The sequence below is a fragment of the Eublepharis macularius genome, chromosome 10, assembly GCF_028583425.1.
Source record: "Eublepharis macularius isolate TG4126 chromosome 10, MPM_Emac_v1.0, whole genome shotgun sequence".
Classification (NCBI taxonomy): domain Eukaryota; kingdom Metazoa; phylum Chordata; class Lepidosauria; order Squamata; family Eublepharidae; genus Eublepharis; species Eublepharis macularius.
Window position 1 is genome coordinate 32,724,017 of NC_072799.1, and position 25,004 is coordinate 32,749,020.

Genomic DNA, 25,004 nt, shown 5'->3' on the forward strand with positions numbered 1-25,004 from the left:
CAAAGCTTTTTGCCTTGATGTCCCACTTGGGAATGTTCTAGAAGCAGATAGCTAGCCACTGATAAAAACGCACACTACGCCCCTTGGCTACACCAGCTCTCTTGACTTTGAGATATCATAATTATTTTCAGTAGACTGCATGCAATAAATACCCCAAATAATATATCTAAATATATATTAGTTTAACCAGGGCTTTTTTTCAGCAGGAACGTGGTGGAACGGAGTTCCGGAACCTCTTGAAAATGGTCACATGGCCAGTGGCTCTGCCCCCTGATCTCCAGACAGAGGGGAGTTTAGATTGCCCTACACGCCGCTGAGCAGCACGGAGGGCAATCTCAACTCCCCTCTATCTGGAGATCAGGGGGCAGGGCCACCGGCCACGTGACCATTTTCTCCGAGGGCAACCCACTGAGTTCCGCCGCCTCTTTTCCCAGAAAAAAAGCCCTGAGTTTAACCTTTACTGTCAAAAATATGCTTTGTGAGGCACCCCATTTTTCTGCAGCTTCCTTGATTTCAGAGAAACTTTAACACGCCAAAGCCCTTTACTTTCTCTTGTCATGAGGGGCAACTGTCACCATTTTCCCAGTGGGTCTCCTCTGTCTTTATCAGTTGGATGCCAGGTGCGATGTCAACAAGTGAAACATTACCTAACGTTTCTTCATTCAAGGAAAAATATTTCATATGTTGAATTTCTGTTTGGCATCACTGCTAGCAAAGGAAGGAATAGGAACCCTCCCCCTCCCCTAAATAAGGTAGGTCAGCAAAAACTGTGTATTGATATTGCTGGAAACAATGGGACTTTTCTGATACAACATTAACTCTTGTGTAAACCTGAGATAACCTGATAAGCCACAACCACACCAACCCTAAAAACTGGTACTGGAAGATGCACCACTAACATCAACATCACACCCTTGTAATAATGGCAATATCACTGCTTTGCAATACAATGCTAGGACAGCATTCAAGTCCCCCTTAGCTTCCTAACCACTTTGGCTCTTTCCAAGTTTTGCCCTTCATCGACAACCTTTTGTCCACAGTGGTTATGGATCTTTGAGTGAACTGGCCTTGGGTCATGCTAAAAAGCACAGGTCTTTTCTTTATTTGAAGAAACAGACTCTCACCGCCCTCCATTCGTTCTCAAACCACAGAGGAGCTTTTCGTTTTATGAGAGCTCTCAGGATATTTTGCCATTTTGCAATAGCATATGGTTCAGACTGAATGAACAATAAATAAATAAAACGATCTGCATATCCAGTTCTCTGTATTTAACAACTGGTACATAACAGGGTTTTTGTTCTACTGGATGATAGTCTCCTAAAACCATTGAAATCTATTGATTTTGACCAGTACAACTGCATAGGAATGCCCTAGTGGTCACTACAATCAAGACAGGAAAGAAGGAATACGTCTCAAGAGAATTAAGTACTAAAAGATTGATCAATGGCTATTTCAGTTTATATTTAGACAGTACAGAGAAACAAATAGAATTCTAATAATCCAGGGCTTTTTTTCAGCAGGAACGCAGTGGAACGGAGTTCCGGAACCTCTTGAAAATGGTCACATGGCTGGTGGCCCCGCCCCCTGATCTCCAGACAGAGGGGAGTTTAGATTGCCCTCCGTGCAGCAGCATGGAGGGCAATCTAAACTCCCCTCTGTCTGGAGAGCAGGGGATGGGGCCACCAGCCATGTGACCATTTTTTCTGAGGGCAACCCACTGAGTTCCACCACCAATTTTCCCAGAAAAAAAGCCCTGATCAAAACATTTTAGTTCGAAGTAGCACCTTAGTGATGGTGAGCGCCCTCAAGTCACAGCTGACTCATGGCGACCCCTGGTGGAGTTTCCATGGCAAGGGACTAAAAGAGGTGGTTTGCCATTGCCTGCCTCTGCAACCCTGGTCTTTGTTGGAGGTCTCCCACTCAATTACTAAACAAGGCAGACCCTGCTTAGCTTCTGAGATCTGACAAGATCAGGCTCACCTGCCCAGTTTTATTTCATTAATCCTCAGAACCATTGTATGTGATGGCAAGGAATCAACTAAACAAAGAAAACACAAGGGATTAATTCCGCTAACCCTTCACACCAGGGAAGGATAGAATGTGTTCATTCTGTTAATGGCAATGAGGGGAAAGCCTACCTAAAGGGTGAAGCGTTAGGATTTTAATGTATTTTTTTCTTAATCGATGAAATCTATCTCACTTCTCTATGCATTAGGATTCCCAAGTGTCCGCTGGTGGCGGGTAAACGTGTATTCAGTTTTTTAAAAAGAAATCATTTTTTTAAAAAAAGATCAAAATACTTTTAAAAAATTACAATACATACCCCTATCACATAAGAGGTTTTAAAGGTGGTACATGAATAGAATGCAAACTTATCAAAACCTCTCTCAAATCTCTCAAAACAGAATTTTATTTATTTACTATATTTATACCCCGCCTTTATTTATTTATTTATTTGATTTATACCTCACCCTCCCCACAGATGGGCTCGGGACCCAAAGTGGTTAACATCATTCTCCTCTTCTCCATTTTATCCTCAGAACAACTCTGTGAGGTAGGTTCAGCTGAGAGAGCATGACTAGCATGAGATCATTCAATAAGCTTCCATGGCAGAGCAGGGATTTGAACCTGGGTCTCCCAGATCCTAGGCTGTCACTTTACCCACTACACCACATTGACTTTCTGAACCAGATAACCTGAAGTAGATTCTGCATTTCAGAATCTGAACACGATACAAAGTCAAGTTTTCTATGTAAAAAGAATAAAACAGGGGCAAAAGCAATGCAAATGTTACACAGTCAAATTCTTTATAGTCTAAAAATTCATAATTTGACTATGCAAATCATCAGTGCGATGGGGAAACACTATTCCGCCCAGTCCATGTTTATGCTAAGTTCCTGATATGTGATCTTCAAGTAAATCATCTTGTTTAGCATCCTTAATATGTGCCTAGAGAGAGCCAGACCATAAATTCTTAATTTCACATTTCCCTGCCATAATGAAAACCAGGTTTCCAAACTACAGGCTGGGCCTGGAGATCTCCCAGGATTACAACTGATCTCCTGACAGCATACATCAGTTCCCTTGGAGAAAATGGCTGCCTTGGAGGATGGATTCAATGGAATTATGCCAACTGAGGTCCCTCCCCCCCCCCCACTATGCCCTCCACTGACACCACTCCCAGATCTCCAGGAATTTCCCAGCCCAAAGATGGTAACCCTAACGGCAAAAGGCATGTAGAATAACTGGCCTATTGTTTCAGACTATGCTGCTAGAATGTATACCGAACTAACAAGTTGTACACTTGTGTACAGAAAGCAAGTAACCTGCATGCTTGACAAGAAACTATATGACATTCAAAATGTGATTTAAAATCAATACTTTGGCCAAAGTACCGTAATTAGGTGGTACCCACATGTCCATAAATAGGTACAATTAGAACACAATGGAGAGTAATTGCTTTTTTAAAAAAAGAGAGAGAAAGGGAGAATTTAGAACTCTAATCAAAAATCTATTTTTATATTTTGCCATTGAAGTGTTAAATCAAGGCCATTTTAAACTAAAATTTGGCTTGCTTGGTAATAAAAAGTGACCATGGAACAAGCAACTGCTTGTGTAATTTTTTGTAAAGAACATTATGCATACAGGTCTGTTTGCCACTGATTTATAAAGATGCCTTTTGAAACATATGATTTAGATTATTTGAACATTGCCTCAGTAGAAGCAAAGCCTTTTCAGCTACTAAGACTGTGTTAAATATATTGAAAGCATGCTTTCAGTCTGACCTATAGGCAGCATTTATTCCACGTTAAGCTTCTCATCAGAATTTTAAAGGGAAAAAAATCAAACGTCAGAAATACATGAATCTAAAAGCAAACCTGGTCTTAAAAACTGACTGTTCTGCAAAGCAGAGCTGCTCTTAACGCTGCACAGCAGTTGCACTGGCACATGAGCAAAGTTTTGATGGCATTTCAGGCAAGCCTTCCAAAGACATAGCCTCACATAATATCTGAGCAGTCAGCAGTGGCCTCCTGGCTTCCTACTGGTGTACTCTGCATCAGCAGTCATCAGAAGATGATTATTATTGGCTGGACAATTGCAAGGGGAGTAACTGTCATTCATTGCTGATAGCAAAAAGACTGACAATGCACAAATGAATAAGAGTGGGAATTTGCTGCTTGCACAAGGACTTTTTGTGGCTTTTTTTGTTGCAAATTGTACAGCCATCAACCAATTTTTGATACTTTTTCAGCTATCAATCTTCACACAAGCTCTGTTGCTTATTTCACAGTTCTCACCTGATTTCTGTGGCAGTTTACCATCTGCAAACTGCACTTAGCTAACTTTCCACGGAAGGAACAGTCAGACCAAAACATGACTAAAATATCTACCAGTATGGTTATCCAGCTGCAAAAGTAACAATCAGCAGAGGAGTTTGCTATACCGAAGATTTAAATAACAAATTCCTTTTTAAGTTGTCTCTGTGTTTGAAATGGCTGTACCAAAATGTAGCATGGCTAGTTCATCTATTCCAGGTCAACCACAGAGCCCCAAACATAAAGGAAGAAAAGTCAGACAAGGAAGAAAAGTCAGACAAAACAGTATTTGGAAGCCATCAAATCTGACTGTATGAACTGCATACTTTCGCATTCCTAAATTTTCATCCTGCAACCTACACAAATCTCTCCCAATCATATTTAATATTTATCAAGAGGCTACAGCAGGCAGTCACGGTGCACTGAAACAAATAGAGATAGTCCCTTCCTGAAAGCTTACATTCAAAGTCAGAAATTATACACAAGTAACATGAATAAGAAAGAATGAGTTGAAACTGAGTATCAGCTTGGCTTTATGCACCTTTGTTCATTCACTTCTATCTTCAGTCGCAATGTTATGTACTTCTGACAAATTAGTTGTGGGCTGCAGGAATTTTGGGGAAGGTCAAGGCGGCTAGTTGGGGTTGTATTGTCCTTTCCGTTTTACATTTCAATCTGTAAGCTGTTCTGAACCACAAAGGAAATAAAGGAAATAATAACAACAGAAGCGCTTCAGGCTTGGGGATCCTACAATGTAAGTTATGTGGCTGCTCACTTAAACAAATGTGGTGGCATCTCTCAGAATCCATCGATGTACTCTACAATTTGGAAATATTTTTATACTGTTTTATTGTACAAGGCAACCATGACTAAGACCAATGACAGATACAAGGGAAAGATAATTATCTCCTAAATACTTAACCATGACCAAAAGAATGTGCTAGACATTTTTCAAGGCAGAACTTGGTGGGGCTCAAAAGCCAAGATCATGTGCCCAATACATGGAGTAGTGGCTAGAGTGTTTGACTAAGATCTGAGAGATTCAACTGAAATTGAATCCCATGAAGACAGAGGTCCTGTGGGTTCTCGGGTTTGGGGATCCGGCTCCTGACCTTTGATGGGGCACAACTTGTGCCCGTTCCAGCTGACAGAAACCTTGAGGTGGATCAATGGAGGGCCAAGTTGCAGCAGTTGCCCGATCTGCTTTTTGCCATCTCTGGCAGGTCAGGCAGCTTGCCCCCTACCTGTCAACCCATGACCTAACAACAGTGATCCATGAAACAGTCACCTCCAGTTTGGACTAATGTAATTCGCTCTACGGTGGGTTTCCCTTGGGTCAGAAACTGCAATGGGTCCAGAATGCTGCTGCGCATGTCCTAACTGGAACCCATATAGGGCACATATTTACTCCCATCTTGCAACAGCTACAGTGGCTTCCTGGGGAATTCCAGATCAGATTCAAAGTTTTGGTTTTGATCTAGAAAGCCCTAAGTAGAATGGGACTAGCATACCTACAGGACCGCCTCTCACTTTATGTACCCTAGAGAGAACTTAGATCTGCTGACAAACAATTACTGGTGGTCCCCGGCCCCAGGGAGGCTCAACTGGCCTAGTCTAAAGCTAGGGCCTTCTCAGTTCTGGCTCCAACCTGGTGGAACTCTCTGTCTGTGGACACTTGGGCATGCCAAGACCTTCTATCTTTTTGGTGGGCCTGTAAGTAGGGTTTCCAGGTCTCTTGACTCCCCCAGCAGGAGATTGGGAGCCTAGCACCTACCGTGCGGTGCTCCTGGGTCGTAGTCTTGCACGCACGCTCCTGGCTTGCATGATGATGTCACTTCCGGGGTCAAAGGGCAGCTGGGAGTGCTCCCATGGGTTGGATCGGCCCGCTGAGGTGCACGATTTGCCTGAAACAGACCTGCTACAGGGCATGTTTCGGCCCAAATCAGGTTGCTGTGGGCACGGGAGTGCGCTACACTGCCTGGGGGGGGCACTGCGGGGAGCATGCCCCCACAGCCAAGTAAGTAGGTGCAGGGGGGAAGGGTGAGAGCAGGGGACCTCCTGCCCCGGGCAGGTGAATGGCACTCCTAGCTGTAAAAGAGATGTTCCGCCAGGTATATGGTTGAGACCATTCTGTGCTATCTGGTGAGCCTCCCTACCTGTCTCCTGTTTGGGAGGGGGCTGTATAATCATCCTGCCCCCCCATATGAATCAGCACAATTCGAACATTGCCCCCTCCTTCCCTTCCTCCCCTGTGTATTATTACTATGCCAAGGATGAGGACCGCCATCTTGGGGATTGCAAGCTGTAAATTTTATGTGTGTTATGATTACCTGATTTTATTGTGATTTTATATTATATTTATATCTGTTGTAACTTGCTCTGAGCCCATTCGTGGAGAGGGTGGGCAAAAAATTGAATAAATAAATAATTTTTTAAAAAAATTAAAATTCCCCAGTCTGCCATGGAAGCTTGCTAAATGACCTTGGGCCGGTCACACACATTCAGCCTAACCTACCTTACAGGTTTGTTGCAAGGATAAGATGGAGTAAGGGAGAATGTTGCAAATCACTTTGGGAACCAGTTGGGGAGAAAAGTGGGCTTTAAATGAATAAATACATTTTATGAAATTGCCAAGTGTACTATACCTACCCATAATGTGGAAGAAGAAGAACCTGTGCCCCTCCCCCCAAAAGCATGTATGCGCCTCAAGGGAATGCACAAGTGGGTCTTGAGTCCTTGCCAAGTATCATTAAAAAGTATCATTAAAAAGATGCTTCTCCCTCTTAAAATGTATGGAGAATGCCACAGGTATGCATGTAGTACATATGCTTTTAATGTGTGGCACATACCTAATTTGGAGAAAGCCAAATTTATGTTTATGCCATCCTGCAGATAAACTTAGGCAGAATGATGTTCTAGAGAAGGACTATACACCAGGTCAGGTAAACAGGCAGATGAATAGGCTGTGGCAGGACTAAGGATACCCTGAGGCTAAAATTACATGATTCCTTGGCAAAGGTCCCTCATCCTGTTTTTTTAGGCAACATAAATGCAGGAACATTTGTATTTGTTCTCCCTTTAGTCTCCCATTTGGATGCTGAGCCCTGCTCTTCTTCTCCATCTTTGTCTAGGCCAGTAAACAAGCTGTGTCCCATTACCACAACAAAGGCAAGAGCGCCAGCATAGAGAATGAGACTTTGCCTAATCTAAGCCTTGCCCAGTATTGGGCAATCTGATACATGAGATTAAATAGCACATGCTGGAATTGCAGGGCTGGGAGAAGGGAAGGATGTTGGTTGGAACATAAACACGAAGCAGAGAGACACAGATGGAGGTAGATTAGCAAGTGGGCAACTCAAGATGAGGAAAAGGTAAAAACTAGGCACATTTTAATAATTTGGTAAATCTGCAGGTGAGATTTGGAGAAAGTCAGTTCATAAAAGGGGCTGTTGCCATCTCAAGCGTCACATACTGCAAGTACGAGAGAGAGAGAGAGAGAGAGAGAGAGAGAGAGGAGGAGGAGGAGAAGGAGGAGGTATGTAGCAAGGAACAGAGGAGGGAGTAGAGGCAAGTGGCGGAGTAGGCCCAGAAATGGCTGAGAGGGTGCGAGGGTGATATATACCCCCCTCCGACCACTAGGCAGGAGCCTACGCTGAGCCTGGACGTCTCTGGGACTATCCCCGCAGAAGCTCAGGGGTCAGTCACTGCTGCACCCGTGGCTGAACCCGACAATGATAGACTTAAACTTTAAAATTATTGCCTCTTCCCAGTGAATTCACTGCTGCTCCATGGAGGATAGAAGTTATAAGAGAATTCAGCACCCTGACCAAAATGCGATTCAGAGAACAATCTGGTGGAATTCATGACAATTCAAACATTGTCATATTTTGTAATTAGCCGACTGAATAGTTCTATCGTAATCCACCTTGAGTCACAGTAAGGTTGCTTGATCTCCCATGTGGATGGGGGATCCTCTGGCTTTGCTGCCGCTCTTCTGGCTGACAGGGGAAAGAGAGACGAAATAGAGGTAGGTAGGCTGGGGATGCAGGTCTGTGGGCATCTGTGTTTCTGCATGATGATCAACCCAGGAGAGAAGGGTCACACAGGGCCGATGCAGTAAACCCCCCCCCCCAAACTCCATGTTTTGGGCTGATTTTTACTGAATTGCCTTGGTGAGACCTGTTGCTTCCAGGTTGTGCTGGAAGTGACATCATTGACCCATACCTCTTGCCCCAGATCCCCACACCCCTCCTCTGTTTTTAGGTTGGTGGAATTGGCAGCCCTGAGTCCCAGTGAGAAAGGAGTATAAATGAAAATAAATACATGCATTTTACACCAGTTTAAGATTACCACTAGGATATGCCCAGAGAGGAAACTAGCATGTTTTTAATAACGACTCATCAGCCCACTCTGCCTTTATTCTGATTAGAAGAGTTCAACATCTAGAGCAAAAGTAAACGTTACTACCAAGACAACAACGCAATCAGTCATGAGTCAACTATCTTCAGTTAAATTTTAAATAATAAAGCACTGGAGGTTCTGTGGAACTACACTGTATTGGATGTTTAATAACACACGTTTAATATATTAAACAACACACACGTAGAAAGGAATGGGTTGGATCCAACCAGCTTTTCTGTTCATGAAAAAGGGAGGAGGCCACCAAAAAGGCTATCCTGGGGATCCTGGGAACTGCATGGACAAAAGCAGAATAGGGCCTGTAATAAGGAACCGAATTAGTCAAGATCAAGCAAAAAAGCTCACTGGATGCAACCCAACAGAATACAGGCCCATCACACTCCTTACACCCAGGGGTTTTTTTTCTGGGAAAAGAGGCGGCGGAACTCAGTGGGTTGCCCTCGGAGAAGATGGTCACATGGCTGGTGGCCCCGCCCCCTGATCTCCAGACAGAGGGGAGTTTAGATTGCCCTCCGTGCCGCCGAGCAGCGCAGAGGGCAATCTAAACTCCCCTCTGTCTGGAGATCAGGGGGCGGGGCCACCAGCCATGTGACCATTTTCAAGAGGTTCTGGAACTCCGTTCCACTGCGTTCCAGCTGAAAAAAAGCCCTGCTTACACCCCAACCCAGGAAAACAAACAACATTCAACTCAGGTACTAGGCTTCTGACTTCAAAGCAACAGCAACTATTCAGTGTATTCTCTTAAGTCTCATGGGCTGCAATCCTAAGGCTGCTTTCCTAAGAGTAAGCCCCATTCAAAAACATGAGAGTTACTTTTAAACAGATCTGCTTAGGATTGCTCTCACAGGGAAGAACAGGAACAGGGTTTATTTTATTGAGTCTGTCTTTCCTTTTGGCTCCAAGCAGGTTTCAGGTAATAAACATTTCAAATTAAAATCAAATACAATTAAAAAGATAAAAAATACCTCCCTCCCCAAAAGATGTCTGCTGTGGGGAGACATCCTGCACAACACATGGATAACTAAGTATTCTTTAGAAAGAGCCAGTTCTTCATTTAATTGATTTCTGATCAGTCTACAATCCATTTACAAGACAAGTCTATATTTAATTAGTTTTGTAAAAGAAAACAAGTAAAATATGTGGAGTGTATTCCTAATTTAGTTTTGGGTAAAATTTTGCCTTAATTGATAGATTCAGTAAACACACACACACACAATACCAGACATAAGATGACAGTGCGCTGTAGAGTTATACCATGCCACATAATCTTATTTTTGAGACTTGGAGTGCTAGTAAATGTACCGCTTAAACTAAGAAAAACTTTCCTTCTGTGCTAGTTTTGATATGTTTGCCTGTACACGTCAGATACTGCTCCTCAAACTTCGGGTGGATTGGAAACTTTCTGTTTCTAATCAATGCAATGAAAAGTCAGAAGAAGAGTACTCCAGGGACGTTTAATCAAGAGAGGACCGATCTGTTCTGTGGGGTTCCTGACAGCTGAAGGGAAGGGATGTAAGCATTTCCCCAACCTGCTTGCTGTGGGCTGGCAATCCCAAGGAGGCTGGCCTCTTCCCAGCAACCATCAGTGCCCAAAGATGGTGGGCAGAGGCAGAAATTCTTGGAAGATTAGCCACCACCAGTGGGCACCTGGGAATCCTAATTATGGTCCCCTTTTCAAAGGTTTCCTCTGGAGAACCATCACAAGACTTGCCTGTCTTGTTGTGCCTCCAGGGTGATGAAAATCCCCAGAAGTTTGTCCCCTTAGCCCCCTGACACTCAGGGGAGGGGAAATGCAATTCAAACGGGAAATATTTCCTTAAAATATTTCTCCCATAGTAAAAACAGTCATCCTATTTAGCAGCATGGCAATATAATTCATTTTATAGGCTTGAAGGATTCCCACACAATTGATTCCAATTAAGAAATGCCTACAGATATTAATATCAGTACCAAAACTCTCTTTAATCTATCCAAAGCATTCTCCACTCCGCTGGAAAGGGTGTGGCGAAGTTGGCACGTTCGCACATTGCTGGTGGGCTTGCCCATACGTTGAGAAATATTGGCAAGAAATTTTAACAAATATACAAGGTATCACTGGATATTCTATCCCATTTGATCCAAAACTAATTTTTTGAACCAATGCGAATCTGTAGATGTTCCTGAAATAAGGAAAGAGTTAATTTGCAACTTTTTGATGGCCGCCAAGTCTCTATTAGCGTCCAACTGGAATTCATCTCCTCTATTGAGAATTGGTTAATTAAGCTATGGGATTTCTTTATCCAAGAAAGAATTGCGGACCTCACTAGTCAATCACAACTCCGTTCAAAAGAATCTAACTTTGTAACTAAATGGTTTCCGTTTTTTGAATTTCTAATTATCAATGATATACATCCTCCTAAACATTTATCTTTTTTTTGGTTGCCCTAAGTTAATGTTCAGACATTGTTCTAATACCTGAGAAATACATGTATTATGTTTGTTTGTCGATTTGTTTTATATTGTTTGAAAGTTGAAATGTTAACTGTTATTCAATTATACAAACTAAAATTTAAAAAAAAAAATTAGTATCAGTACCAGTTGTGAAATAGTTCCACTCTTTGGACCAACAGCTGTTGGCTGTTCTCTTCTGCAGGACCGTTAGGGCAGCCACTACAGGTCTACTGTTATTTTCACTGCTGTTCAGAATAACATTTCTGAAACTGATAGAAAAGATTCTACTCTATTTAGATTCTGTAAGTTGTACAAGACGGATTGGTCAGTATTTTTGTAGATTTTCAAAGTGCATGTTGTTTTTATTATCATTGTGACCTGCCGTGAGTCTGGTATCAAGGAAAGGCAGGCTTAAAATGTTCTAAATAAAATTGGGTGTGATCTTTGCTGAACAATAATGATGGGATGGATCCAATCAGCTTTTCCACTGGTAAAACACAAAAAAAAATGGTGATCCTGCATGTATAAAAGCCACACTGGATGGGGGCTGTAGTAAGGAGGGAAATGGAATAAAAAAGCTGGCAGGATGCAACTCAGTGTTTGTCCTTAAGCATAGAGGGGTTTGCTACCACATCACAGGCATAATATAAATATTTTAAATGAAAAATTAATGCCCAGCTATGTTTCAACAGAATATACCTCATTTCAGCAACAACCAAACAAACCTGGAAAGTTTTTGGTCTTAAATCCTTAGCAAGCACAACCTATATTCATTTCATACACATTGTAACGAAACAATTCGACATTCTTTCTCTAGTACCTTTCAGCCAAGTCCTTTACAGTCTTTACTGCACTGCCACAATTGCCGTGTGCTGGCTGGCACATTAAGAGATTTCATTGTTTGAGGGAAGTGATAATGCGGTTCACAGTTGAATGGGGATCTAAGCTCATTCATAAACCTCATGCCTATAATCTAACTTGATCACCGTCCCATCAACTTGTAAATCCCCTATACAGATATGTATCTGCATTGCATTGGGAGAAGTGAACTCACAAAAGCTCATGCTGGAATCAATGTTCTCTCTCTTTAAAGGCTCACTGGACTTCATATCGTCACATGCAACTGTCATGTTGTAAGCTGCTGGTTTTCAAATTGTGTTCCAAGGAACGCTGCATTCCTTGGAAACTTACCAAGGGGTTCCCCAAAGAAAATTTCGCCAATGGACATTTTTTCAGCATGACTAGTTTTCTATTGCGGTGCCAGCTGCTGGGAAAGCTTGTTCTAGGGACACTCTTCAATTTATGCATGGCAATGACGTCTCACAGCATTCACCAGTGTCTTGCAAAAAAGTGACTGGGCTCACTAAAGCTTGACCCCACATTTTCTATAAGGCTCAAGGGGTTCTGCAGTGGGTACTATGAGGTTCTTTGACCAACAGGAGGGTTCCCAGAACCACTGCACATTAATGGACAGAGCCTGCGTACAAATAAGTGGCACTGTCCATGACAGCTAAGACACATAGCCATCACCCAGTTGAAGAAACGGTCACTGATTTTTATTCATTCACTGATAAAATTTGCATATAAGTAACAGTTCTGGAGAAAAGGAATCTGAATGCACACATCACTGTTCACATCATTTCTGGTGCCTAATTAATCAGACAACTTTTTAACCAATCAAAAAAATTTGACTGATTAATTTTGCCAATTGACTAAAAGCTCAGTTCTAAGCAGGGTTATAACAAGGTCATTGAGGTCATTTGTGAAACTTTGCTTATGGGTGCGTGGCAAATGGTGCAGCCTTGCCACAGGATTGAGTTTCAGAAACGTAGTGTTATGTGACAGCAGATGTGGTACATGAAAACTTGCTCATGTGAATTCATTATGCTTTGCAAAAAAAAAAATGTTTAAAATCTGCTCTGGTTGCCTTCTGCACGTTAAAGAAGGATCAGACTAGTACCTAGAATGTCAAGTAGATTGTTTCGACTCAACACACAAATGAGACATGTCTATTACTGCATTTGTGTAGTTTTACTTCCAGATAATCTTATAAATTAAATATATATATATAATCAGAAAAAAACCCTAGAGAACCTGTAGAGATCCAGAAGCACATTTTTGTTCATTCTTCCTGTAAATCTTTTGTTGTTGTTGTTTGGACAAAAAAATGAAGGTGTTATATAACAAGATAAATCTAAACATTGAATTTCAGAGGACATCCATACACAATCGCAGCTGCTGAGCCAGTGAACAGTCTGCTATATCACTGTACTGCTCAAAAGAAAAAAAGACACACCACTGAATGGTATAAGGAATACAGAGGGATGGTGTGGAAAAAGGAAAGTCTTACGGAGGACCAAGAGGCAGAGATTATGACTATGTGTGCTACAGAGGGATTGGAGTGGCTGGGGGAAGAGGTTTAAATGGCAGAGAACTATGTGCATAAGGACCCATGCAAAGAGGACAAGAAGCACCCTGTCCCAGTGTTAAGGTACATGAAGTGCTATCTACAGTAGAGAACATAAAACCCGTATCATCCAGACCAGAGCTTTTTTTCTGGGAAAAGAGGTGGTGGAACTCAGCGGTGGAACTCAGGACCGCATAATGATGTCACTTTGGGTCAGCTGGAACAAGAGGGGGAGTTTTTTAAAGTTTAAATCACCCTTGGTGAAAATGGTCACTTGGCCGCTGGAGCGGCACAGAGAGCAATCTAAACTCTCCTCTGTCTGGAGATCAGGGGGTGGGGCCACCGGCCATGTGACCATTTTCAAGAGGTGCCGGAACTCTGTTCCACCGCGCTCCAGCTGAAAAAAAGCCCTGATCCAGACAAACAAAACACCAATCATTGCTTCTGTAATCTGATCATGTTGCACCTTCAATGTGAACATCAGAAAGTTATAAAGTGGCTTAAGGATTGGAGGCTTGCACTGCCATCTCATATAACCTTTTGGGTCAGGGGGACTTGTTCCTGCAACTATTATTGCCTGCCTAGAGCCTGGGTATGCCCAAATACAGGTCTGTAGTACATTGGTGATGTTATTTGTTTCTTATCAACCCCCAAGGGCTCTCTGGGCAAGCTGCTATGGTTACAATTTGCAAGGAAAAGCAGGAGACATGCTTGTTGAGCTTGGTGCACACATGCAAGAATATAAAGGGGCAATGGGGGGTAGGGGTGGGATGGACCATACCATTTCAGACTGCAGATCCAGTTCCTTGGCTTTAAAAAAAACCCTCAATGCAAATGAAAATCAAGCACAAGAGTGACCTCTGTCTATGTTGGTTTTCTCCATGGAGTTTTAACCATAGGTCTGAAGGAGTGCACTCCTTTCTATGACCTCAGGCCTTTGCCACCCCACTGCCATCTCATTCCCCGTCATGTGTGAACTAGACCTCCAAAGCTGCAGCAAAGAGGTTTTAAGTGGCTCACCTTGAGTGGGAATGGAAGAGCAACTGCAACCTCCTGGACAGAGCCAATTCTGAGCAAAGGCAACTCCACCAACTACTGCATTTTTTAAAAGCAGGGTTGGAAATATCTTGGATAACAACAACACTTGCTGCTTCCCATGTCTGTGCACATGGACCCATACACCTTTGCTGCTATTCTGGGACAACAACATGGATAACAGTCTGGAGAGACTTTAGTATTTCATTTGAATCTCAGCCATTTGACATTCAAATTTACTATACAACAATTAGAAAGGGAACTTGCTTAGAATATTCATTTAGAGCTTTAAAAACCCATTATTTCGGCCATAAATTAAGTTGCCTAAATCACACTGAAGTCAGTGAGGAGTTATGAACCAATGATTATATGCTGAATTGCAGCACGGATCCGTAAATCAATATTATCCACGTTTGGGAGTTGTTACCCTTGACTGCATTATATTCCAGCAATGAGGCAGCTGGCAGGTCCTATAGGCCAGCTCCAGTTCCCGAAGCAATACAATCTGTCCTTCCAGATACTGATACGCCAACTGGAAGAACGATTTTGAAATAATAGCTTAGTCCTTTGTTAGTGAACTGCTTTTGTGTGTGGGAGAGAATGGTTTACTTTGACAGGTCTCCAACCACAACGTGGAAAACGATGTAGCCCCCATGACAAGGCAGAAGCTGGCTGCAAAAAAAGAAGCAGGATTTTTAAAATCCTTCACTTGATTTGGTGCAAATACATAGAAAATGGCATAAAAGAAAGATTCAAGAATTTGTTTCTCTAACAATGAGGAAAGCAAAATCCAAAAGGGAGAAGCAAACTCCAAACATCCAGCTTGCGCAGTTGGTACTCATCCCTGGAATACTGGGGAAATTAGTTGTCCAGTAGCCAAATGGATCTCCCATATTAACAAACTGAGTGCCTTTAAATAAGAAAAACATTCCTAGTACATTCAAGAAATGTAGGGAACAATTCTAGACTCTCTATTCCATTTTCTACAGTGTTCTAACATTAGTGTTTCCTCATTTCAAACCACCATGGGGGCTGAAACAGCTGATAGAAAAGGAAGATAGCCATTTTTAGAATCTAACAGAATTGTTGGTTGGATCCAGTCAGGTTTGGGTTTATTTTTGCAACCTCATGACCAACTCCCCTGCTTCCTAGAGCCTGTGTCCCACATTGTGTTTCTTCATGCGGATCCCATGATCCCCATCACAGTTTTGGTGGTGGTCAAAGGGGACCGTCTCCTCCCCTTTTCAACAGTGGAGGAGTTGGTCCCATCCAACCTTCTGAAGCCAACAAGCAACTGACTCAGCATCTGAAGACGGCAGGGAGAAGTGCTAAGTAAGGATTTCTCTTGTGAATTAGATGTGAGTTTACCATTACTGAAATCCCAGCAGGTAAACTTTTGCGACAAATTAAGGCACCCAAGGGTTTTTATAATGATGACTGCTGTTTCTCATTATTAATACAACACACCACATTCTGCATTTACCATGTTCACAGCACATTCCAAAAATATTAAAAGGATTAATTATCCTCTTTGGGACAGGCATTCGCATCCTCGTATTACAACCAGAGAAACAGAGGCAGATACAAGATTCCTGCAAGGCCACTCAATAAACAGAATGGCCTAACTAAAAATGCATAGTTATAACTCCGAAGCATGCGCTTAGACCATAACGTCTCATGATAATTTAATCTACTTGCTGTTCCACCTTCATAATTATTACAATGTTTATGTCTGCACATGATACTGAATGGAATGTGATATTTAACTATAGCATAGTAATGGTACTTTCAGTCAGGTGCTTCAATATCTAATGTCATCATTTTCAATTAATATATCAAATTCAATAACAAGAACACTGTATAATGATAACCAAACACGCCTTGTCAGATTTGAAAGGTACTGCAACAAATTAACTTTGTTTTAAAACACAGTTGGAAAGTGGCTTGAAGTTACCTTGAAGATTTATAGTGCAGTCACAAGAAGAGATATTACCTACCTAAGCCCATTGACTTTAAGTGAACCATACACTGCAATCCTGTGGAGAGTTACTCCAGTCTAAGCGCATTTACTTCAATGGGCTTAGATGGGATAACTTACCATAGGATTGCCCTGTTAGAAGTGTGTAACTCTGCTTAGGACTGTACTAGCTGTTCCTTTCCTTAGGTTATACAGGCCAAAATGGCTAGAAACTTGAAATGCCTAAAAGTTAATGGGCTTTGGGCCCTGGGACTCAGCCCGTGGCTCACAGCTAGTTTGTTTGAACAAGCCAGCTATGATATTCTGGAGCAAAAAAACCGGAGAAAAAATATTTTTAACTCACAATTTGAAACAGAATATATATTAGTCATGCAAGGTAAGAACCTACTAATGGTGTATTCAGTAAGTGTATCATCTACATTTCACATTAATTACACATATACATCATGAATTCATAACACAGAGTCCCCACGCTGGGGATTCAAGGGTGTACAGGCAGATGGAAACAAAACAGGTAAGCCTTAAAGATGTTATACAAAGACTTCTGATATAATTGTTTTCTTCTCTTATATCTTTTCTTTTTGTAGATTATGCCCGGAACCACAGCCGGCACTTTATCTCTTTAGTTCTTCGTCCTTGGAGACTTCCTCAGGGGCAACCACCTTATGGTGTCACATTCCAAACTTGCCTGCTACATGACCCATTGCGACGTGGAGAAAATCCTACATAGGATTGTAGATGTAGATGATACACTTACTGAATACACCATTAGTAGGTTCTTACCTTGCATGACTAATATATACTCTGTTTCAAATTGTGAGTTAAAAATATTTTTTCTCCTCCGGTTTTTTTGCTGTTCTTGACTGTGGTCCACCCAGGGGAAGCCCTGTTTGTTGTTACATGAAATTCTGGAGCAGCAGCCTTGCTTCTTGTCGGCTTCTTTTTATTTACCTCTAGCTGTTGTGAGCTGCTTTGGGTCTCTCAGGCTACAAATATTTAAATACACAAACGGAACAGGGTACAGCCCTGACAACTATAGGAAAACAACAGTACGCACCATACAGAAGAGGAAGAACTGAATGACATTCCATATGGGAAAGAAAAACAAAAATGCAAATGCATAAGGAAGAAATAGTAGTAGAGAGCTGAGGAGGGTAAATGATACTAACAAAAACCAGAGACAGCACCATTCTGCCCGGAAGGGGTTGTGTGAATACAGATACAAAGATGTCGAGAAACGATTGAGGCAGCAGAGTTTGATCAAAGACGTATCTCAGCTGAAGTAGAATGCCATGCCTGAGTAGCTCCTGCTAAAAGAGGACTACATCCTTGATTTTTCCTGTGCCTTATTGTCCAACTGCCATGTAGAAGCATCCTTCATGCCCCGCCTCCTTTTATTTTCAAACACCCACCCTCTCTCCCTCAGGCACAAGCTTATCTTACCAGAACAAAATCTACGAAGTTTTACCTAACTGTCTTACAATGTCTTCCAGTTTGGTTAATAAAGCCAGGACACTTTCAAGACTGTAAAGCATGAGTCTCCATGCTTTTTTTATTTCATAGGATTTTTCTCTGTGCTGCTTAGCTGATAGCTTCCTTTCTGGTGCTAAGCCAGAACAAAACTTGGTAACATGTTGGGCTTGGGAAAGAGAAACACATCAGCATATTTTCATGTATCTTTGTAGATTTTGTTCTGGTAAGATAAGCTTGTGCCTGAGGGAGAGAGGGTGGGTGTTTGGAAATAAAAGGAGGTGGGGCATGAAGGATGCTTCTATATGGCCTCTGCCATGGAAGCTTGCTGGGTGACTTTGGGCCAGTAACACACTTACGGCCTAACCTACCTCACGAGGGTTGTTATGAGGATAAAACGGAGGGGAGGAGAACGATGTAAGCTGCTTTGGGGAGAAAGGAGAATTAATTAATTAATTAATTAATTAATTAATTGAATTTATAGTCCACTCTCCCTGCAGGCTCAGAGTGGATTTACAGCATAAATACATAAACACAATTAAGAACAATTAAAAACATTTGGTGAAGTTATTAAATAAATTACTCAGAAGCAGCTTTCATTAAAGAGAAGGCTGGTGACCTGGATATAAACTATGACAGCCCTGGGTTCGGTTCTTCATTTCAGCTAAAAGTTGCTGGTATCTGACTTTTTGGAAGATGGAACTTAAGCCTGCTCAACAACAGAACAGTTGTCCCCTGCTATCTACCGGCAGGCTCCAGAGAAGAAGCCCTCTCCTTATGAGAGAGTTATCATTGGACTGGACCTGAGAATTATCAAGATTACATTCCGGGCAATTTAAATTTTAATTTCCAAAGAAGAAATAACAACAAAACTGACCAAAAATAAGCAAAACAAAATCCTCTGAAATTCCCCTTCCAGTTTGAGATAAAAAATACATTAACTAAGTAACACGCTCAATACTCAGACTTAAGACACTTAACAGTACGATCCTATGCACAGTTACTCCCATCTAAGTCAACTGACATCTGTTTTAGATTGAATGGTAGTGGGGGCAGGCTTTTATGGTAGAAGCCTTTGTCCTACTTAGAGTCACTACCTTTTTATGGCCAGGAACTCTGGCCATTGAACAGCTGGACTACAGGCAACTGAGCACTGGAAAACCATGGCCCGTTTAGATTGCAGTTATGCAGCCATTAAAGCTATGATGTCTCTGACCATTAGAAAAAGTCAGCCCCTACTGCTATGCACTAGATTTAGGGCGCAGCAATTTATAAATGAAGCAGACAGCTGTGCTGAACTACACTGTCAGAAACCACAGACATACCACTTTATGTGACTCCATTACAATGTGTCAGGCTATATTACTGGAAGCCATACAGTAGCCACTTTGAAGACTGTTGCCTGATCTTTATAACCACATGGGAAGGCAGATACCTGAGCCTTTTCCATGACTGCTCAGCAACGTGGGCACCTGGGGTAAAATCCTAAGCTGCTGTTGTCAGCATCTATACAGCACATCAAGGAGAGTGGGGCCAATTTGGGTGGCTCTTTTGCCCAATCAACAACTGGCTGGGAGAGAGCTACCTGACTGGTCCCACAACACGCCTTCTCACAAATAGGGAAGAGGCTCCCTGTGCTATTGGATTAACATGAGAAAAGCGGCCACAAGGAATGGCAATTCTCCACTCAAGTTCATCAGAGGATCCTACAGAAAACTGCATACCACTAGAAAAGCTGCAAAACAGCTTCTGCCCGGCTCTAAATCATTTTCAGCCTGAGGACTGGATGGTCATGCAGAACAGGGACCTAGATGCTGGTATGCGGTGCAGCACAAGAGCTAAGAGCGCAGTGGGTGGGGAGTCAGAATAGGGGCAATCAGGTCTTCATTTGAACCAGGGCTTAGCCTCAGGGCTGAAACAGAGAGTGGTCTTCCTTCCCCTAACCAGCTACAGTTAGCACACACACATCTAGGAGGAGGGGAAAGCTGTTTCCAAGACAGTGTGCTACTCCCAAGCAGGTCTGAACCCCAGATCCTCCCATGTTACCAAGAAAGGGCTGAGAAGGGTCAGGGAGGGAACAAGGGAAGGGCAGTATCGCCAGATGTGTTGGAATTCTTATACATAAAGGAGAACTAGCCCTGCCCTGGACAGCCCAGGCAAGCCCAATTTCGTCAGGTCACGGAAGCTAAGCAAGGTCGGCCTTGGTTAGTAATTGGATGGGTGACCTCCAAGAAAGACCAGGGTTGGAGAAGCAGGCAATGGCAAACCACCTCTATTAGTCTCTTCCCTTGAAAACCCCAGAGGGGTTGCCATAAGTCTGACATGACTTGACAGCACCATGGGAGAACTAAGGGCCACTGTATGATATACGAGACCCTTTCACTCTCCGGCACAAGTATAAGAGAATACTTATTTACATCATTATACCCCACCTTTCTCTCCAACAGGGATCCAAAGCTACTTACATTGTTCTCTTCTCCATTTTATCCTCACAACAATCCTGTCAGGTAGGTTAAGAGTTTATGATGAGCTCAAGGCCATCCAGCCAGCTTCTATGGCAGTGGCACCTTCCAACCTGGGTCTCTCCAATCCTACTCCAACACTCTAACCACTACACCACACCATCTCTCTATAAGAAAGAATGTGAGGTGGTTCAGACCAGCTCTCGCTTAGGCATAGCCACTCTTAGTGTGGCAAGTCGCAAGTAAGAATACAAGTAAGAGAATGGGCTGCGTTTTCTGTTCCCACTTTATTGCTGTGTTTACCCAAGGAGGGAGGAAACATTTCGCCTCCCTTCCGGCAGTGGCACCTACAGCAGCAGGGGCTGCTTCCCTTGTCTATGGATCACAAGCAGCACTATTGGGGGAGAAGAGTAGAGGGAGCGGAGAGGAGGGCAAGACGGGAGAAGGGAGAAGCTTTACAGGCTTGTAGGGCTCCAAGTCATGCAGGCCTGCTGATGTGCTTGGCGTCTTTGCTTCCTGATAAAACAAGCAGGAGACACAGGAGAAATCCCAGATCAGTGTTTCCTTCCCAGCACCTGCAAAAGGGTTGTAGGGGGGACGGTAGCGAATGTGGAGATACAGGGAGCATCAGGTTTTGAGACAGGGTTTAGAATTTTAAAACGTTATTTTTCCAAAATCTGTAGGGCAACATGTTGAACAGTTATTTCCATTAACTAAAGGAACTGGCCCTGCAGCCCAAGTCTTAGCCAATGCAATCATGAAGCGATAACAGTTCTTTCATGAACGTAGCTTAAGGTGGGTAGCCCTATTGGTCTGAAGAAGAAGAGCAAGATTCGGGAAATCCAGTCTATCTTTCGGGTGCTACTGGACCCAAACCTTGCAATTCCTTTCACTCGCTCATTTCTCCTGTCTCTTATTAAAAGGAACAAGTGCACGTCTGGCCAGGGTTTCTCTCTCCTGGCCAGCTGGCACACTCCTGGGAAGGATGAGCTCCAGACTACTAATCTGTCAGCTCGGAGCCAGGTGGGCCAAGGATCAGCCGGGCAGCGCCGGATGGCCTGATGTCCAAAGGCTCGGAGCACAGTGATGCAATCCTCCCCCCGCGACGGTGACCAGCGCGTGGTCCGTCCTGGCCGCCGCCTTCTGCTCGGTGCCTCTGCGATTGGGCCCGGGCACCTCACCCCACGCTCCTGAAAGGAGAAAGCGGCGCGGCTGGGAAAGCGAGGGGCGGCTCCGGCACGCTAAGGCCCGCCTAGGCAGATCGGCCGGCGGGCGGGGGAGGAGGAGAAAGCCGGCTGGAAGGTTTGAACCTGGCCGGGCGAGGAGCGAGCACGTGTTCGCGCGAGGGAGAGCGGAGGATGGCGGCCGCCGCGCAGTACCAGCGGGCCCGGAAGACAAGCGGCACCACGCAGCCCCTATCGGCTTCATCCTCTGCTTTAACAGGGCAAAGAGGAGTTTCTCACCCCGTGCAACGCGCCCTGCACCGCTCCCCCCACGGCGCTACTCTCGGCCCCGAAGCCCTTAATCCCCGTTTGCGTTCAGGAGGCCAAGGCCTTGCCTTGCGCCTGGCTTCCATCCCGATAGGTGCCGGGGCGCAGAACTCCGAGAGCTTCGCCTCCTTTCGCGCCCTCTCCGTGAGTCGGGAAGGGCGTGCTTGGGGGGAAAGGCAGGCGCAAGCAGGCTCGTGATGGGCTTACGGAGGGATGCTGCCAACCAGCATCTGGAAAGACGGAACCCCTTCCCCGAGATGCACATCGTCATTCTCACGGGGGCATCTCAGGCGAGCCAGGGCGCCGAAATTTGGGCAATCAAAGGCACACACCAGTCTGCTAGAACAGAGATCGTCTATAGCGATCAGATGGGGCTCCTGATGCAGAATCACATCGGCGTCTCGCTGTATCAGCGGAAGCAATAAGGGACGTGTGTAAAATGCAAGTGTTCTTCCCGAGCGCTGCTTACTGTGCGTCCCGGCTGTCTTCCGCACCACCGCTTGGGCTCTCCCAACTTCCCGGCCTCTCCGCCGCCAAGCAACAACCAAGCCCTGACGCGATTATCCCTCCTCATTCCAAGCGATCGTGAGAGAGACCCGTAAGAGAGTCGCCGAATTGCCTCGAGCGAAAGCGAATAGCAACAGAGATGCAGCAGAGCAACAAAGCGGTCTTTGCATTGGGGGCGGGCAGGCCTGGAAGTGGTCTGGCCCGCCCCACCTTGTGCTAGTTGGGGACGGGGCCTGCTTAAGCGCTGGTGAAAGGAAGGGTGGAATCGGAGACCCCCGCGTACAATTACGGGATGAGTGGAGGAAGCCGGTTGGATTCTCTTGCAGCAAGAAATGATTCGCAAGGCGTTCCGTATTATATAATTTGACTCTGAAACCAACTGCGGAGCCCGAGCCCCGCTCCCTCGCCGCAGACATCCGTTTCACCCACCAGGTTCTCCAATACCGGACCGGCCCGTTCCGAGAAAGCGCGGATGCGATGCGTAGCCCCATACCGTGTGCGCGCACACACATGCTCGCGGCGCACGCACGCAGACGCACGGCTCGCCCCAGCCTGGCTCCACGCACCCCGCGCTCTGCTCTCCCCACACCATCCGAGAGGGGAGAAAGGGCTCGTCCTCCAGCGCCAGACGTTTGCGCACCCAACCGGGCGAGTCCCGCGCTAGCCGCCGCCACCTACCAGTTCTCCTGCATCCATTGAATCGCCTCGTTCTCGTTGAACTGCTTCTCGAATTCGTATTCTTGCAGAGTCAACACTGACATGTTCATTGGACCGGTCTTGGGGAGAACCGCTTTTCCTCTGCCGTCTGCCGGGGACCCTTTTCGGAACGCCTCTGGGCCGGGGATCGCTTCGCCTTCTCCTGCCTCGCTCTCTCAGCTATAGCCTTGATGGAGCATTGCTTTTTCGCCGCTTCCTATAACCTCCTCTCGTGTCTGGAGATCTCCTCCTCCTCTCTGCTTCTGCAATCCACCCTAGGCGGAAACCCAGCCGAGGCGGTCTTAGTGCCGCTCCCTCCCTCGCTTCTCTCAGCTCATTCATTCCTTTCCTAGCCAGGCAGCTCTCCAACCGGGGAGGGGAGGCACTGGCAACAGTCGGAACGAAATCACCCGCCCGACGGCCCTCGCAACCGTTTTTTCACGCTCGCCTTCCTCCTGATGCTGAACGAGAGGATGCCGCCCCTCCCCCGGGAAAACTGCTAACGGATTTAGCCCAACGTTTGCAAATTCGAATGGTAAATCCCACCAAGAACAAAGTGCTGTTCGTCACAAATCGAGAAGCTGGTTTCAGTCGTTTTTGTCATTTGGATTATTTCCCTAGACTTGGCCTCTGCCCTGGACAAAAGCAGCAGGTTTTTTTTTTAAAAAAAAGAATGGTGTCATTGTAAGGCTATAAGGAGAAAATACGAACTAACCACAGTATGGTGGGGACCCATCTTTCCCCCATCTCCTCTCAACCTTGTTTCACGTTATATGCTCTGGAAATAAAGTTTAAAAATGCAGTTGCTTATTACATATTGGCATTTAGATGCACCTGGCAGGGAGTAATTGAACTCCAGTGAGACTTCTGTGTCACCTTGCTGTAGATCTTGCTGCACTAAAGTGTTCACAAGTACTTCTGGTCTGGAATAAGTATCATCTTCTGGTTGGGGTCTCAGGATCAATAACAATCACAGTAAGATTTGGGCCTAATAGCACCTTAAAGACCAACTGGAGTTCCAGAGTATGAGCTTTGGTGAGGCAGAGCTCCCTTCATCAGATATCTGGGATCTGACGCAGGGAGCTTTAAGCTCATACCCTGAAAATCTAGTTGGTCTTAAGGGTGTTCCTGGACCCAAATCTTCCTCTTCTACTACAGACCAACATGGCTACCCAACTGAAACAGATTTCACGGTGTATCCCCAAGTTTACTTCGGTTAGTTTTAAGCATCCTAACTGCCCAATCAATAATTTTAGCCACTTTTCCAGTACATATTTGTGGCTAAAGTTTTCCTTTTTCTATTAATTAGTTATCTGACTCCAGATCATTTAACCCATAAATGGTACTAGATCAATTATTGCTCCAAATTTTCTTAAGTTGATGGGGGGGGGGGGACTTCTACCTTGTCTTTAAAAAAACAACAGGATTATACAACAGTGAAGTTGTTCATTGTTCATCATGTACCATGTCTGAAATATGTTAATAGCTATCCATTCATATTTTGTTTGTCAGTGTGATGTGTCAGACTAAGATCTGGGAGAGCCTGGTTTGAATCCCTACTGGGCCATAGAAATTGGTTGGGTGACCTTGGGCCAATCACACCCTCTTGGCATGACCTACCTTACAGGGTTGTTGTGATGATAAAATGAAGGTGAATGAGGTAAGCTGCTTTGGGTCTCTGCAGGGGAGAAAGTTGGGTTATAAATGATAAACAGTTTAGTGACCCTATGTATACAAATGTCAATTATTGCTGGAGATAATATTGGGCAAGAATATCAAAGTGTTGCATCGCCC

General features: G+C 44.3%; 1 protein-coding gene across 1 annotated transcript in view; it reads right to left on the bottom strand.

The window, feature by feature from the left end:
• The window catches only part of ELOVL6 (ELOVL fatty acid elongase 6), an 86,940-nt gene extending 63,030 nt beyond the window's left edge, over window positions 1–23,910 (bottom strand). The window contains exon 1 of the mRNA XM_054989486.1: window positions 23,193–23,910. Coding sequence (XP_054845461.1) covers window positions 23,193–23,281 — 89 coding nt within the window. The 5' untranslated portion in view covers window positions 23,282–23,910. The remainder of the gene's footprint in view (window positions 1–23,192) is intronic.
• Window positions 23,911–25,004: the final 1,094 nt, after the last annotated feature.